The sequence below is a fragment of the Homalodisca vitripennis genome, chromosome 7 (assembly GCF_021130785.1).
Source record: "Homalodisca vitripennis isolate AUS2020 chromosome 7, UT_GWSS_2.1, whole genome shotgun sequence".
In the NCBI taxonomy this organism is placed as follows: Eukaryota; Metazoa; Arthropoda; class Insecta; order Hemiptera; family Cicadellidae; genus Homalodisca; species Homalodisca vitripennis.
The window spans coordinates 75,618,388-75,637,492 of record NC_060213.1 but is presented as its reverse complement, the minus strand read 5'-3'; the positions used below and the strand labels follow the sequence as shown (position 1 = coordinate 75,637,492).

At 30.1% G+C, this 19,105-nt stretch overlaps 1 protein-coding gene across 1 annotated transcript; it reads left to right on the top strand.

The window, feature by feature from the left end:
- Positions 1 to 572: 572 nt before the first annotated feature.
- On the top strand, positions 573 to 14,385 carry LOC124365986 (beta-1,3-glucan-binding protein-like). Its single transcript, XM_046822154.1, has 9 exons — positions 573 to 982; positions 4,068 to 4,313; positions 4,671 to 5,086; positions 7,643 to 7,785; positions 9,801 to 9,964; positions 10,322 to 10,546; positions 11,111 to 11,223; positions 13,627 to 13,716; positions 14,189 to 14,385. The coding sequence occupies exons 1-9, from the start codon at positions 646 to 648 to the stop codon at positions 14,291 to 14,293; spliced, it is 1,839 nt and encodes a 612-aa protein (XP_046678110.1). The 5' UTR covers positions 573 to 645; the 3' UTR covers positions 14,294 to 14,385.
- The last annotated feature ends 4,720 nt before the right edge of the window (positions 14,386 to 19,105 follow it).

Below are 19,105 nucleotides of genomic sequence, written 5' to 3'. Positions count from 1 at the left end.
TTTTCGCACAAGCAGAAACTTCTTGTTTTACGTTTTAAGTTTGGCCCTGTAATCGTATTAGAAAGTTTTATAGAAACTCTAAGATATATTAAGAAAATAAACTATACTAAATAACCTATATTTTGTATTGCACAAGCAAATGCCAAACAAATATAAAACAATTAAAACATAAATATAAAAATAAATAGTATAAAATACAGCATGAGAAATTATAATACCACAATAATATCACAAGACACGTGCATACAAAATTTGAGTAAACGATACACAGTAGTAAAACTTAAAGTACCACTAAATAAAATATTCACAGTAGACATATCAAAAACGTTAACAATACATTTTAACACTAACTTTATAAAATATCTTAATATTTTATTTGCACTAATAAAGTATACGATGCACATTGTGAAAGTAAAAATGAGCGCAGGTCGCTATGTTTCCAAGACAGACAACAACCGGTTTGATGGTGGGGAAACCAGTTGATGGTGATGATAAATCTTATTCAAACAACTGGGAATATTCTCCGTTGCATGAACCGGTCTCGGCAAGTTTTCCTCAATCTAAGCTCGGCAAGGTCCTCTCTGCCTGCGGACATTCCGGTAACCTCGTTCACCGCAGTGCGAGGTACAGTCAGTGCCCGGCAGCATGTGCTCTCTGTTCCTATCTTGTACAGTCCTCGTCACGACTATCATCGTCTCACCGCAAGCAGTTCACTTGCAACGTGCTGTCAGAGTCCCATCGCAGTACACCAGATCTACTGCTTATTTCTTCTCTCCTGATAGCAAATATTCTCAGAGTTACTCGGGGTCATATAACTACAATGTGCAGACGCGGCCTAATTATGATCGCTCCCACATTGTGCCTGTGCGGGCTTCAAACCCAACAAAGGCCGCGGAACCAGTGCAGTCTCAAAATTCCGGCAAGAACAACAATCCGTTGCTTGAGTTTCTCAGCCCGAGTGGATTAAGGATAACATTTCCAGGTTAGATTGTTTTAGAAATTAGTTTTATCTATTCCGTCGGCTAAGTAACTCAATACGATGTATAAGCGTGTAGACAGATAAATAGTAATTCTTTGTAACTGTACAATTCACATAGTAGTAACCCTACAAGTCAGCTGATGATCTATAGTTATCACATTGTCATTTAGTGTGTCGGTATATTATTTATTTATTTCAACGGTAACCTATTTACTAAATAAGCTTAAAATACAATATTTTCATGATTCGACTACAATATAAACATTATTGTTGGCACTATTTATAGCTGAATAACGCAATATATTCCAAATATAAGTAAGACAAATAGCCCAAGATGCAGTTAAGCTATACAACAAATTTTTTACTTAGCTTTACTGTTGTATAATAAAAATAATTTTTAAAGCCATTATTATTATACCTCAATATGATACCTACATTTATGTTAATTTTTGAAATATTTATGTGGGACCACTATGGGGCAGCCCTCTTTCGTTGAAGAATATCTAAATCTGTTCGGTAGTTTTCGGACAATGGACATCAATAAAAATGGTTAAGTTCTATAAACTCTTTTAAGATCTTTAGAAACATTAGTTTCATTAACATTTGCATTAGATTATGCAACTTAAAAATAATTAACTCGAATGATAAGATTCGTTGCAAAAATTGGGAAATGGGTATTAGTAAATTAGTTTTTTTATAATATAACTTCATTATCTGTTAACGTATTGCTTTGTTTATTATGAACAAATACAAAGTTTTCGCCATAAGGCACTTGTAAAAATTAATTATATACTCACAAATCGCTTTTTTAGGTTTAGATAACGGGATGGTTTTCTTTTATTTTGGACACACACTTAACAATTATTGGTACAGGGGATTGAAAAATAGCTATCGATAATAAAAAAAGACAAACATGTTGTTCAGGAGTCAATCATGCATAAAGATATCAAGATACACTTATGTGTATAAAAAGCAATATGAATGAAACTTTTGAAGTATTAGTTAAAAATTACTGACAACTATACAATATTAGAATACTAGAAACATTATAGAACATGGATGTACTGTAATTTATATATCACATTAACTAACTCTAACAACATAGTAGTAAAGTATAAATATGGGTTTTGACAGATAAATAAAACAGACGTAAAATATTCCAAGATATCAATCCTTCACTTAAATCTTAATTTGATTTTCAATTACAAGAAATGTTATTAAAATCCTTATCGGTTTAAACTTCACAGCTTTATCATTGCTATAATTAAAGTTATCAGAACCACTAGTTACGTAGTGATAGTTAATAGGAAAACTGGTGTGATCTAATGATAAATAGATTTATAATGAAACGTAGTTGAAATGCTATTACATATGTTACAGAAAACGTATATCTACTACTTCCCTAAATGTATTGGTAAGCCCTATACTCAGGAATGGATGGAATGATTCAGCATATTTTTTTTAATATTCATTGACCGAGAAAGATGTATAAGTAAATAAAAGTTACCAAGGAAAGAAGAAAAATAGAAATCAACAAAACAATTTAAATATTTACGTAATCACACTTTTAGCTGAATTCATCAATGAGGCAGATGCATTGGTTTACATTAAAATCTTAGAGCGTATAAGAAAGACAGTGCTTAATTATTAGTATAATGGGCACTATAAAGACAGAGTTACTGTTTAGTTTTGAACTAGATTGCATCAGCGATGAATTAACCAGCTATTTTACATGAAAAGTACTCAAAAGCTGTTGTAAAACCCACCTTTATGATAAAGTTGTGAATTTTTGCACGTAAGGTACTCGAAACTGGTTGACTCCCTTAATATTGTGTATGGAATTTGTATTGTAGCTTAAGGAGTATCAAGGGGGTAGCACACTCCTCCCCTTAAGCCTTGAACAGAACACAATCAACGGAAGTAAATGATTTATGATCAAAATAGTCATTTTATTCAAATACTATTTAAAGCATGTTTGTGAACATCCTCCTGTGTTTTTAGCAAATAACAAATTGCATACACAGTGTCAAGGAAGCCATCAATGTCGAGTATTTTCTGGGAAAACATTACCAGCTTTATTCAGGTGAATTTTGTAATAGCGTTTCAAAAATATTTCCAATATATTATGAGTTTAATTCATCATTTGTGAAATATGTAGTAAAAACTAGATAGTAACATAGCCATCTTGATGTGGGTGTACACTACTGATCTAGGACTGTACATTTAATATTTTCTAAAATTCAAACTTTAACAAAGTGTAGAACCTCTTTTGCAAACTTCAGCTAAAAGTGTCTTCAGTTGTTTACAGTCAGTTCAATTTCCATTATATTTCTTAAATATTACCGTTCAAAGGATGAATAAGATGGATTTTACTTTACAGACTTTAGGTTTATAGTAAAAGTTACATAGTAACTCTTTTTTATACTGACCAAGCACTGCTTACTTAACATTTGCTAAAATGTACAGTTAAAATTGTATTTTGACTAAAAATTAATATTCTAATTTGGATATTTTTTTACTCTATGCTATACAGCCGTTGCATAAAGTGCTGGTAATAGAAGTGATGCTACTGAATGTTGAATTAATGAAACATAATTATGGTTGTGTTACCATAAAAGTATGTTTATACAGAACGGTTTACAGGTTCTTTCAAAATTAATAAAATTTGTTTGCTGTAGTCTAACCTTAGAGACCAAGATTATATTTTTAAAAACTTTAGAGACCAGTGGGGCGTAGGCCGGAGGGATTTTTAAAATAAAAATAGGCCTATTTGTTACCCAGGGACCATGAAAAACTTCAGCACAATCGGTTAAACAGTTTATACGTGAAAGCGTATAAAACAAACTCACTTTCGCATCTAAAAAATTTCGTTGTTTCATTAGATTAATTTTATTAGACACTAATAATTAATTCCGGTCCTTATACTAAACATTAGTGTCAATAAACAAGGGTTGTTATATAATGACAAGAAATGTTTTCACCGTTATTAATATTTCTTTTCCATACATTCTACAAATTTATTCAAACAGACTCTATTTTGTTGTTTCGCTTTAATTAATTTAACCTTGATACATTTTGATTTCACCAGGACCATATAGCAAGAGCTCAGTTTATCTGCTGAAGTTCCACGTAAACATAAACCACGAGTTCAACGGGGTGAAGAGAGGAGACTGGAACGAGGATGTGACGCTCCTTAGCGGCTCTACCTGGAGTCACACATTTCCTGACATCAAGCTGAACTCAGGGGACATCGTGTACTACTGGGTGGAGGTCAAGGGTCAAGATGGGGCGAGGTTGTGGTTCAGAGAATATAAGGGCTTCTATCACGTTCCAAGTATGTTGGTTTTCAATATAAATCCCATTGTAGAAGTATCGTACAATAGCAAAGGTTAAATGATTATTGTAAATGGTTTCTACACAATTTTTAATAGTTCTATATTGATACAATAGCGATAGTTACCTAAAAGTATAAAAACACTTTTATTCAATATATTACGCAATTCGCACAATTATCTATATAAATACAAAAATAATAGTTCGTACATCGTAAATTGTATGTTCCACTAACTTATAAAATATTATAAACTTAGAAAAATAGAAAAGAGATATAATGTTATCAAAAATATTAAAGATAATATATTAGGCAGTAGATACGTTAAATTTAGCGTAAAAATAATAATTTGTCTCTCAGGAAGCCATTCAACGACAGAAACCCAGCAACAACCGATGACCCCAGAAATACAATCGAGACCGTCACAACAGTCGATGCCTTCAAAACAGCCTGCACCTCCACAACAGCCGGTACCCCCACGAAAGCAGCTGAGTTCTGCACAACAGACAACCACACTTAACCGACAAACAATATCAGTTCCACAACAACCTCCAGTTCTTCTGGCAGGGAAACCTGTGTCAGTGCCTGTCTCTAACGTGAAGACCGACTCTCCTGCTGTACCAGATACTATGACTGATCCTAACACTAGCCAGAACACGATGGAGTGTCTGATGTCAGAGACAACATACAACCATGGCAAGAAACCTTGCGGCGGACAACCTGTCGTGTCCAGGTTCGAGTTCAACACCATCGAGCAGATCGGCGGGTATGAACCAGTGAGTTCTAAAATTATAGTCGTATCCGTAAAATAAGGAAAATGCAATATTGTAGCTAATTCAATTTCAGAACTGTATTAATATTACTTGAAAGCTTCTTTAGCAATCAAGAGTGAACACCATTTGCTATTAAAACAATCACAACAGTCATTATTAAAAATTTACGAAACATTGATTGTAATGGACGATAAAATTATAAGATACTGGTTCTTACTGATGGTTGAGAAATGAATTATTTTTTTAATCGATATACATGCACTTTTATGGTGGATTATTTTTTGCCGATGAAGGTTCTTTAAAAACTACACTTGGTGATTGAAAATGTATGTGTTGATCTTCCTTTATAGAATGCTCCATAATTCAATAGTTTCCGTCCAGATATAGTTAGATCTCTTGCTAGACAACATCCGCAGATGATAATCAACCTAATTTTATCTGTATTTTTAAAACAACACTGGGCAACATTTAGAAAAAATTAAGTGTCAATATTTACTCAGCGACGTCATATCAGTAAGTTGGACCACTGCTTATCTTTATGTATCTCAAAATCGCAACATGACTCGCTTGTCAATGAGGTGAATATATTTTAAAAAGATGCGATCTTCAGTATTATGCTATATAAGTTACTAAGGCACATATCGATTCGTGTAGTCTATGTACTGTGCTACAAAAAAATGACATATAAGTTTAATTACGTAATTTTACATAATTTTATCAAACATAAACATATTTAAAATGCCACTACCCCTTTATAAAAATAGTTTTAACCTTTTCTATTAGTATTGCCTCAAAACATACATAAATATTCTGATAATATTAGTTGGGTATTAATCAATACCGAAAAATATGTGAAAGTACGAAAGTTTTGTAAAATTATAATTTTCAGTAAATATAATGTATTAGGCCGTAGCGTCACGAACAATTTCGCAGTATTTTCACGTTTATGATTACTTCTGGTTCAATTCAATTATATTTTCGACGGCAGTGTTGCTATTGCCTTGTTTTCCGTTTTATTCAGGACAGGGTAGTCCACTTCTGTCAAAAGACAACTGAGGTGGTGTTTTAAAAGCATTTAAATTTATCGTTAGATAAACTTTAGACGTTAGATAGTAACTTAGTTTTGAATATCTGAAATACAGTAGTGACCAAGCCCTGTATACTTAATATTTCTTAAAAAAAGTACGGTTAAAAGTATATTTTTACAACAAATTTTAGCTTTCTTATTTGGATATTTCTTTACTCTGCGATTAACAGTGGTTGCAGAATAGGTTAAAATAAGACTCTCAAGGTTACTCTATCCTTTCAAGACTATAAATAAGGCTGTTTCAACTAATAATATTTGTATACTCTCATGCCAAGATGGGATTTCCGCAACTTTAGAGATCAGTGGCGCATAGGCGAAATAAATTTTGGATACAAGAATTGGCCTCTATATTACCAAAGACTCAACAAATGTCCATGTAACATTTTAGTAGAATCAGTCAAGTAGCTTTTAAGTGATTGAGTAAAACACACACACACACACACACACACACACACACACATACAAATACCATTAGATTTTATATAATAGTGTATATAGTCTGAAGTTTAACGTCGTAAGTGTGTGTTGTTATAAGTAAAGTCGGTGAATACAAAAACTTTACTCAATGCATTTAAATGTGATAATTATTTATTTTAGAGCATACGGAATTACATATTGCAGATTTCGGACATTACATTACCTTTGCGTCTGTCTGTGTACTGAAACAGTATACACCGTAATTAACATTTTTAACATTAACATTAAGATTTTTGTGAAACAGTGAAAATCTCAGCGCACATTAAAGTTATAGTTGATAACTTCTTAGTAGATTTTTATTTACATTCTCTGCTTGGGGAAACCTTTGAGAAGTCAATTGGAAAATATAAAAGCAAACTGCAGTTAAATTATAAATGTCCTCGTAAAAGAAAGTCCTCTTCACAGAACAAGATTCAACTTTATTTTTATGAAGAATATATCGTCTATTGAGACGACGGCCTACATTGCACGGAAACAGTTACATGAAAAGTTTTTTTTTATTTATTTTTTTGGTGGGTTTAGGGTGGTCTAGGCGCTATGTACTATTCAACCTTAAGATAATATACAACACATGGAAAATACGAATTATAAAGTTTACTTTTAAGTTACAGAACACAATAAAAAAATTACAAATGCACTTTGAACTAAGCTGATACTAAGATTACATAAGGATATAACAAAATACGTTGAAAACCTTAATATTTTCTATCAAACTATAAAATTATCAATGATATTACTAGCTATTAGACTACATATAAGGTAAAATCTCAGTTATTGAACCATTCAAGCTACCCGCTCTCATACAACCTGTAGAACCCACCAAAAATTACCGTCACACAGCCCACGCCTTAAATGATTCCTTAACCACTAACCCAATATTCACATCATTACAACTCAATATCTCCTTTATGATGTCCAATGTTTATTGCATATTTAAATATGCCAACACATAAAAAAAACTACACATCAAGATCTAACCACAAGTATTTTTCCAGGAGGACAAATTCACAGTGTTCTCCCACAACAACATCGTAAAGAATGTCTCCAACTACAACACCGCAGTCGACACAATCACTCCTGTGCTCCTGGAGGACAGATACGGCCCAAACTTTGTGGACAGGAGTCTGAGACTGCAAGAGTACGTTGTTCGTTCACCCCTTGATTTTAAGTCGTAGTAAAAGCGTAGTTAATTTAATCAGATGTGTAAATACTGAACGGAATTTTCACCTTTAATACATCTTTCAAATCTACCTAAATAACAAGTTGAGTGTATTTTATACCTCTTTCTGAAAATGTTTCGATTATGAGGTTCATAGTTACTAATTACCAAAGATTTTTAACGCGTTTCCGATGTTACTGTATACGCGTATAACATATATAAATTGGTTCTTAATTGTAATATTTTACATTTTTGTGTAGTTTTTACGAAGCAAATTTAAATAATTTAAATGTTACAAATACAGCTCCATTCTGAAACTGGTTGGAACAAAATTATGATTTCATGTGATACCATCATTTACAAATACCAAACTGAAGAAATAGAAACGATCTATTGTAAACGTATAAAATAATGATACTTAAACATACCTTAATGAAATGAAAGATGCCTATATTAAAGAGGCGGAGTTAGGTCTCTACCACGCAACCGCATATAATATACAGTACATTTACTATACTTGAATACAGCCACTTGTTAACCTGTAAATTACGTACACTTAAAAAAATGTAAACAACGTTGCTTCACTTGATATAACCTAGTGGCGGGAATATTGACATATTACTTTTAGTATTTTTAAGATCCTGAAACATTACAAGATATAAATTCATAAGGTGTAGTTAGTATCTAAAAACCTAAGATATCACAGAAAATCAGTTTCTTGCCAGTATACTCTACTTTTTGTTAAGCGTTACTAGATTCTTTAATTTGTAGATCTATCAATAATTTATAAATGTTATAATTTATAAAATTAGTAACTGAAATATAAATGTACAAACAGAAAATGAAATCCTTGTATCTGAAAGTATATATTAGCAGGAACGTCCTTATCGGTTAGCATAATTCAATATAATTTACAATTAGTTAGCAGAAACACACTTAATTTGTTTGGAATTTGACTTTGACCTTTAACACATGCACTGTGTCACGTGTTCTGAGAGTCCACTGGCAATTTCCTCCTAAGTGAGCAGGTAAAATTTAATGTGTATTTCCTCCTTCATAGCAATCATATATAAATACACGTTCGTGATACAGCGATGATTACCACTGAGGTAATACCTATGTATTTTAGTATTCATGCCGTTTTAGCAACAATGACAAGCAAAATTTATTCTTCCGTTGTTGTTCTCATTCTGTTTATATTGTCGGAGAATTATTTTTTAGATAAATAATAGTTTTCTACAAGTAGTGTCTTAAATAGTTATAATTAATTATAACTATAATATTACATCGTATTAATATAGTAATAATAGTAATATAATAATTATAATATATTAATATAATATTGTTATATTTAATTATGTAATGTTAAATATAATTCCGTTTATTTATTTATCTGTTACGGTCAATTCTGCCGAAAGAAATGTATTCTGCTTCCTTAAATAATTACAGTACGCATTCCGTTATTCATTAAAAAAGTGTTCTCTGAAACGCACGAGGAGTTTATTGAATAGTTCTGAAAGTAAAAGCTATGTAAAAAATAAAGTAAAAGGATTAGTACAAAAAAAACATAAAACGATATACAAATACAAAGCATATATTTGTTATATTAATGAAGACTATGGGCGAAAGAGCTGAGAAACTAAGTGTAACTGGTACTAATATTGCGTAATGATTAGTGAAAAGTATATAATGAACAATATTTGCAATAAACTCATTAAGCGTTGTTATTGGTAAATTTTATTCAATATTCGTGCTAAAACAGATAATAGAATTTTGAATCGCTAAAAATCAGTGTTATGCAAGTAAACAGAACGCTTAAAGATTGTTCTATCCCTTCCCTTAGATATTATAATTTCCTCAAATAGAATTTTCATAGATTCTATTCATAGATTTCATTTTTAACACATTCTTATACACTGAAAAGAGTTCTGTAGAGTATGTTTTTAAATTTATATATATATATATATATTAAAATTATATATGAATTTTGACAGTTGCACCTCCAAGGATCCTAGCCTCTGTAATGTGCGAGCGATGGGCTACTTCATCTTGCCCCCGGTCGTCTCCGGCCGCGAGACCACGGAAAATACTGTATTTTTCCGCTATGGTACCCTGGAAGTGATCGCAAAACTTCCCTCAGGCGACTGGGTCGTTCCAGGTAACAATTTTACGGATCCATTAAGTATAATACTTTAAATGTAAACTAGCTATGATCATGAAATTGCTAAACAAATGTTTCCATTGTTCTTGGAATCATTGCGGCAAGTGCATTACTATTGCAACATTTACTAGACACAGGCTTGAACATTTCATTAAGTCTTTTTCACACTGTTGTTAAGAGAAAACCCCAATCATTACTGAAATAATGCTATTCCTCGTAATAATTAACGTTTATCAGTAATAAACTTATTCCTCGCTAATATAATAAAGCTAGTAGGGGTGTAAACATTTTTAAAACGAAAAATAGCGTTAAAATTTAACAAACTTATTAGTAATTCATTGATATGGTTTGTAGAGTTGTGGTTGCTTCCTAAGGACCGTATTTACGGGGACAAATCTGGAAGAATAGTTATGGCACTGTCTCGCGGTAATCAGCAGCTGACTGACGGTGTGCAGGACTACAGTAACAGGGTATTAGAGGCTGGTGTAGAAACCAGTTCTGGCCGTCAGATGTTCCGTATTGAGCAGTCTTATCCGTGGTCGGATGACTATCACAAGTTCAAGCTAGTCTGGACTCCTGGTAAGATATGAGCTCCTAATCCATTCTAATCATAAAACATATATTTCTTCAATAATTGAATACATTTTGAATATATTAAAACTCATATTAAACATACTATGTGATTGATACGTACTTAGACTAGTCATAAATAACAGTAGTAGACCAAACATTACGACTAGGAGATTCACCTGTTGTCATTGAAAAGCTCTTTCAAATTGAAATGATGGCAATTAGTAATTTAAGTTTCATATATATCTTAAAAAAAGAGGACTAAAATAAAATGTGTTTCTTCATAACTGTATGCATCAAGGTAGTTTTAGATAATGTTACGGCCTTCGTACTAAATTATGTATACTTCCAAATTAACATTTATTAAATAACATATTAGGTTAATTCTGTTATTAGTAAAAATAAAAATAAATTGTTTATAATTTATAACAATGCTTACTATACTTAAATTATTACATATCGCACATGTTATATTCACATGTGATTATAATCACTTATGTATTACTTCTAACTAACTATTTTTAGTTATAAAAAGAATATTTTTTGTACATTTATGACTATAGCTTTTTGCAGATAAGTTGCAGTTTTTCGTCGACAATAGGGAGATAGGAAGAATACAACCGGTTGGAAACAGGATCGATCCATTCCTACAGGAATCTACCAAAATGGCCCCTTTTGATCAGGAGGTGAGTTTTAGACAATACTTATTTTTTTTTAAAGTTTGCAGTTCATGCGAATTACTCGTATAATATAAAAACTAAAGCTTTTCCTAAAGATTATAATTGCATTGTTCCATAAAGAAAGTTTTAATCCAAAATATACCATAAATATATTTTAAAATTATTTACAGTTAATAATTGTTCTAACTAACAATATGCTTCAATGTTCATTTGTAATAATCATCTTAATAAATTTCAATATACGAAATAATTTGAATATACAATGACTGTATTAAATAGAATTTTTGTTTATTAAATATGTTTCAGATAGCACAACAATTAAAATGCCACTTAATACAAATTTGTGTCTAGTAAATGACTCTGTTCCCCTAAGTTACGCCTTTCTTAAAGATATCCTTCCCAGTCACTCAACAATACTATCCCAGAACGTTCTTCAAACGCTTTTCCCCCTAAAACCTTGTATTTGAATGATCATTATTATTTTATTATGTTATTTAATATGTACATTAAATAACATTTGATCTTTTTTGTTTCATAATAATCCAATATTTGTCCTAGTTTTTCAATAAATTAAATTACTAATTGTACGTCTGATAGATTTGTTTATAAATAGCACCATTTGAAACTATTGCGTAACTTTGATCCTTGATGGTTATTTACTCTTTAATCGATGTAACGATTTCAATAAATATTTTGTTAAAAAATAAATTTTCTTTCTTTGTAATCACGTAAGCTCACACGCATGCACATAGATGCATTGTTGTTGAGTTTTAATGGACTTTCGGAGTCGTAATACTGGATATTACAAGAGATAGGTGTGGCAGATAACTAAGTGCACCGTATTTAGTAATTTACTATTGTGGCTTTTAATTTTATGTCTCTACTTTTAATGTGGTTTATTGTTGTGACTTGCTTGTATTTGATTTAGATGTTCTAAATATAAATTTAAAACATTCGCTGGTAAACCAAGAGGTATTGATGTGCCCCTTATTTTGTGAATCCAACATATATGATTTTGTTATTGAAATGTGAATAAATCTTTAAATTTGTATTACTAGTATAGCTCTAAAAATGGTCTACCATATGAATATTATGGAGTAGGCAGTAAATATATATTATTCCTGAATGAGTTCTTTATAGATTTCTTATTTTTTAAATATATATTTTTGTAAGAAATTTTAGCTTAAAATTTACTTACTTCAACAATTTAGTAGCAATGGAGAGAATTTATGAGCATAAAATGCATCACAAGTGTTTTATGGAATACACTTGTTAAATTTTAAATATTAAATTTCATAAATTCCAACAATTATCCCACAAACACCATAATGTTTCAAACATTTGTACGGAAAGTTATATATTTTAAATTTATGAATTAGCCTTTTGCAAAAGCTCTCACTTTTATAATAATTTTGACGAGTTGTTGAAGAAAAACACCCTGAATACAATCCAATTGATTAAAAAAATAATTCTAATATTAAATTTGTAAAAATAAAAATTATTTCTACTTACATAAACTCCCTCGTGGTCTTATTAATTCCTTCTTCGAACGTTATATACTCACTTAACCACGTTGAAAATATCACTTAATCCTATTAGTGGAAAGAAAACACTCCTAATTCCCATCAAGATTAGGTAATACCAATGTCTTCTGATTGCTCCAATATCCAACACTTCAGGCAGATTCTCATTTCATGTACTGTTGACAAACCAATACTATCATAATTCCAATGCGAGAAGAACAGCTAAGCCTAATGCTTCGCCAAGGTAGCCGATCTAATTTAATAGCCTTTGTTTAAACGTTATTCTCAATCTGAAACAGTCCCTTCTGTAGGCATTACGAAATATATTTTTAACATGTCCATACCATGTAATTGTAAATTGTTGCGACTGAAGGACTTTTTCCAATATTCTAATATTTTCTTTTTCACCTATATTTGATTTTAAAATTTCTATTTGATATAATTGAAAATTAACTTACCTGAAGTCTAAAAAATACAATTTAGAAGTATCAAGCTTTTGATGTACAGTATGTTGGATCAGATTTTCAAAAGTAAATACTTTTTAGACGAATGGTTATTTTTTTCAGGAAATTACATATAAAAAACCACACGTTCAGCCGACTGTCCCGGTGATTTAGAGGATAAATATCCCAATTCAACCATGTTTGATGATGAATATCAGTTTAAAAATGTATAAGTTTCCTAACTAAAAACTATTAAAATATAAAATAAAAATATCTTTTTTACAATTATATAGTTATATGGTGTGAAAAAACACAGTATACCTTAAAATATTTATTTTGGGTATGATTGTATCAAATTTAAATCTCACTGTTGTAACCTGATAATACAGCAAACAAGAAAGTGGAATTATTATTGTAATTTGTATATTTTTCACTGTCAACAGTTTTACCTCGTTTGCGGCGTTCACGTAGGTGGGGAAAAAGATTTTCCTGATTCATTAATCGGAAAACCGTGGGAGAACAAGGACCCGAAGGTAAGTTTAAGTTCATAAAATCATTTAAATGTAATGCAATATTTACATTTTGAAAAAGTAAGGAATAGACTAATATATTCAAATAGAGTATCCGCAAGACAGATTTATATAGTTAAATACTATATAGCCTACGTTGATACAATTTGATGTCTTTATTGTCGTCTTTTACTTTGTACACAATTACGCATTAATTATAGTTTATCCCAATTTCAAATTAAAACCTTTTACAGATTTGTATTTAAACAATGGTGAAATATACCCAGTAACTTCATGTACTCATGATTTAGTTACTATAATATATTTGAATTAAATATCCTTCTCTCAGATATACATAATCTCTCAGATCAAAACCAATATTAATGAACATTCACTATAAACGAAACGGCTAGTATAAATACTCCTATATAGAATGGGAGAACAAATCGATTGATAAAAAAATCTATCACAAACAATAAAGAATTGTATATTTCAGAACAAAGTACACTTTTGGAGGGCTCGAGAGAAGTGGAAATCAACTTGGACCGAAGACACTGCCCTTCATGTTGCAGGGATTACACTGACCTCATTAAAGTCTTAGCACACGAATAGTGAAAATTGTATCGAAATGTATTATATGTATATAGTTTTAGTTTAATAATTAAGTAATAAAATATACTAATGTTAGATGTATTATGTTCAATAATTGAATAGAGAAACAGCTTAATTCCAAAACATATCCCGTATACTTTTAATTACAAAAATACAAAAATGTTTACATTTTTGCATTAGTGACTATGTAGTGAAAAGTAGAATATTATCGTAACAAATCATAAATAATAGGAAAAAAGACAATATTTACATTTGACACCCAGTTTAATCCTTTCTAATATTCAGGAAGGACTTAATGATTCAGACCGGAATAAAAATTCAAAATTCCTTGTTTATTATTGACGATTGTAGGTTTAAATAATTATAAACCGGATTTTGGAAAATTACAAACTGTATGTGCTACAAGGGTTAAAATCTATTTTCTTACTCTGGTGTAAAAAGATTTAATAAATTGGATTTTAAGGAAAGGTCAAGATGTTTCACAAAACAAGTAATAAAAAACTAACATATCCCAAGTATAAACAAGTATTATTTTAAAGCTAATATAACAATATGTAACACTGTATTAGGGTAAGTTAGTCTGTTATTAAATATATTTAGTTCCAAATGTCTCAAAATGTTCTGTACATAGCTAACATTTGTTATGTTGGAAGCCACTACGGTGTATTTCAATGCATAATTTACCGTTGTCCGTTTCTTAATTTTTGAAATTGAATGTGCAATATGTAAATACATATTAAATTTTATATAATAAGTATAAAAGATGATCAGCTCAAGTTGCCCAACGTTGGAAACTCAGAATATATTAATGTTACTGCAATCTTTAAATTAACAATTTAAATTTATTTTTTATTCTGTTTAAATTTGCGTAGTGAACATTTGGAAATTCGGTCTTAATTTTCCTGTAAGACGGTCAACTTTGAAATTTCTTATCCAAACCACAAATTTTCCAGATATATTTGGCGTTTAAATTAAATTTTATTACTTTTTTTATTATTGATTTTACTTTGATATAGTTAACGTTTAGACATAGTGCAGTCATCGAAGCGAAAAATACGGTCTTACCTCAGAATTTTTTTTACTGTGAACCGATTTGCATGAAATTTTGGAATTAGGCTCATCTTACCCTTAACTTCAAAAGTGAAAATGATCTGATCTCCGCCTATTATTTTTAAGGGGTGTAAACAACCCCTTAATGGGAAAATTGAAATTGAGCCATTTTATCGCTAGAAAACATGTATAATAGTAAGTGGTGAAATTGTAAAGTGTTTTCTAACACAATTACCTCATATTAAAATCATTTTCAACCCCTTGAAAATCTTACAACCCTTGCAAACAACCCCTAAATTGAAGTAATCACAAAAAAATACTTTGGTATGACATAAAAAAGATGTAAGTATAGAGTAAGTAATATTTTATATTCTCTATAATAATTATCAAAATTTTAACCCCCTTTCAACCCTTGAAAAATACCCCTTGATAAAAAAATTAAATAAAATTAAAAAAAAAGGATTTAAATATTATTCCACACTCTCGAAAATGATTATCATATTCTTAAGCTTTTCTACCCTTAAAACTACCCCTAAATTAAAACAGTAAATATATATGATTATTATATTTAAAAAATAATTTAATTTAGAGAGTAAAAATTACCATTTATTGAATAAATTATTTACAAATTATATAAAATTCACTTAAATGTGTTATATATACATATAAGAACGTTGGTATGTATTCATGCCTACGTTTTCAAAAATATATGAGTCCATATTATGTATATATGTACACATTACAATAGTTTTGGGTCTCTATTATACTGCGTACTTTCACATTGCTCCAGATATTCACACTCCACCGAAATTTTCAGTTACTAAGTAGAAAAAAATATAAGTTTTTGGACCATAACTCCTTCAATTTTCATGCTATCACAATTTATAAAAAGCATTGTAAAGGTAATTAAGAGAGCTACAACATCTTTCATTGAAATATATAGTAAACAATATTTTTCTCAAACGGTGAAGGGTTAAAGGGCTTAAAAGAGGCTGTGATTGCGCTGCCACGCGCTCTTTAAACAATCATATCTCCGTAAATTTTTTGTTTTGACATAAAAAACAAAAAACCCAAATTGTTTGTCAGAAAAATACCTAAATTTTTCATTCTTACACTTTTATACGTATATGTCGTCATTTTGGAGATATTATGAAAAAAGATGGTTTTTTTAAAAAATTGAACTATTTTTAATCGTGACTTTTTTTGAAAAATATGTATCCTGAAGCACCAAAAACTGATAAAATCTATCAAACTCTTCATAATAAAGTTAGTTTCTAGGCGGAATACGATTAGTTTTAATTTTGGTGGAAATGGCACTTATGAAACCCATTGATTTAAAAGAAAAAAACAATAGATGCTCCTCTTATTTGCAATACAGCTCACTTATTTTTACGTGCAAAAAGACTTTTAATAGTGCTCATTTTGAAGCTTATTTCAAGCACTACAAAACCCTTTTTTATTAGAATGCCTAAAATGCATCTGCTCGCCGCTAGATGGCATTGACCACATCGATTAAATTTCAGACACAATAAAAAAACTGCTTTGATCTTTAATATATAGCTCAATATTGCACTTAGAATTCTTTATAAAAAAACAAAATTGTTTATTTATTTACTTGACACAATTTTTGTTAATTATAATATTTTCGATATAAAACGTATATTTTTGGAGATATTTGCAAAAAAAACCGATAAAAAACGTGAAAAAAAATTCGAATTTTAAATTGCCAATAACTTGAAAATTATGGATTTTTCGAAAAACTTTATAGATGATTTATTGCTTAAAATTAGGCCTTCTATCGATATCAGAGGTTATTTAGAAGAAAAAACAATTCACCCTCGAGAAGGGGTGGCAACCACCCCCAGGGTGGTTGCGGAGTTCAAATCATTTTCACTTTTGAAGTTAAGGTTAAGATGGACCTAATTCCAAAATTTTATGCAATTCGGTTCACAGTAAAAAAATTCGGACCAATAATGCTTCAATGACTGCACTAACACTAGAAGTGTTGAAACTGTTGGGAACTGTTTTTTATACTTTTTTACCATTTTAAACAAAGATATTTAACTCAGATTTCAACATGTTTTCAATAAAATGTTAAAAAGAGGTTTCAATTTCAAAAATACTTTATTTATACAACAAAACCTACAGCAGTGAGTGTCAATTAGTTATTTGCAATGACTTATTATAGACTTTACAGGCTTTCAACGTGACCTCCACATTTATAAACATTGAACTAAATATTATATCTTAACGTTTCATATAGCATTATTAAATGCCTTTTACTGTGCATAATCTCTGAAAGTAACCAAGAGTTAATAATATGAAAACAACTACATTAAGCCATATTTTATATTCTCTTGGCTTCATAACAGTCGCTGTCTCGTAAAGAGGTATTTACAACTTGTTATTCTGCGATTCTCTTGTTCCTTAATCGAGTTGTCGTATTCTTTTATGAAAAGTCTGAAAAATATTGTGAGTAATTCTATTAAAATAAACATAATATAAGGTTACTTTTAAGCCACTTATGAGCAAGATAAGCTATATATATATATATATATATATATATATATTTATATATATATATATATATATATATTACACTATAAATTTTTACTACACAACGTAGTACAAAACCCACAATTAAGTAACAACCAACAAACCTACAAAGGCTAAAAAGATAATTCAATAACGTTAATAATAATTATTTAAATAATTGGAACAGTTTGATTCAATTTGTGCTACAATTGAGATATGCATATTTTCTTAAGAACTTTTAATCTTGTTATATTTAATTTACAGTTTTATTTTTACAATCTCAATAGTTCTAAATTAAAATTGTTCTGCTTTCTTTTCCTGCACTTAAAAGTTTTTATTTATTTAGCGATATATATTTATTTATTCTCATTTGTTATTATGCTTATCAATATGAAAAATTTTAAAATTATCACTATTCCTCAGGTAAACCTGTTCTAGTGACATGCAAAATCACCAAACTGGAAATTTGCTCATATATTTTTATTTATCAAAGCATAATTGAGTGGCAATACAAATAGTAGTAAATTGTGGTCGTAAGAAGCGCAAACTATACAAAATATCACAGTTTTCAATGGATTTGGTGGAATTTGCAGAAAATATCTACATTCTACGCACTACGTCGTTTCAGATTAACCTTACCAGGTTACTTTCAGAATAACCACATGCACAAATTATTCCCGCAGTGAGGCACAAGATGTTAGCTAATTATGATCATAAATATGATTATAAATAAATTTATCTACTGAATTTTTAGTAACTACGGACACAAAATAATTATACAACTATAATGTTATATCCAATTTAGTTATAATTTTGGTAAATTAGCAAAGGCTGGTAGTAATTTAGCTATTATTTAGTAGAGGAAGATTTGTATAAAAAATGGTAAATTTCAAAAAGTTACAGATATAATCCCTGTTTACAGAATTTCCAAACTAGGAAATGTTATAGGACACAATAATTTTTTCAATTTAAATCAAAGAATAATCTAACAACTAATAAATCCATACGAAAGTCTATAGTTTGATAAGGAAGTCTTTTTTACTAGCTGTAAATGCTACCACTTTTATATGAGATACATATTCCTATTCTGGAAAGGTGACAAAGACGTGAGGAAAACGTTTCATATTTTGGTTGATACGACTGGATGACAGTAACGGGTCATAATATCACTCTGAGAAAGCTTCTTCTCTCCAGATGAAATGTAAATGTTGCTTGA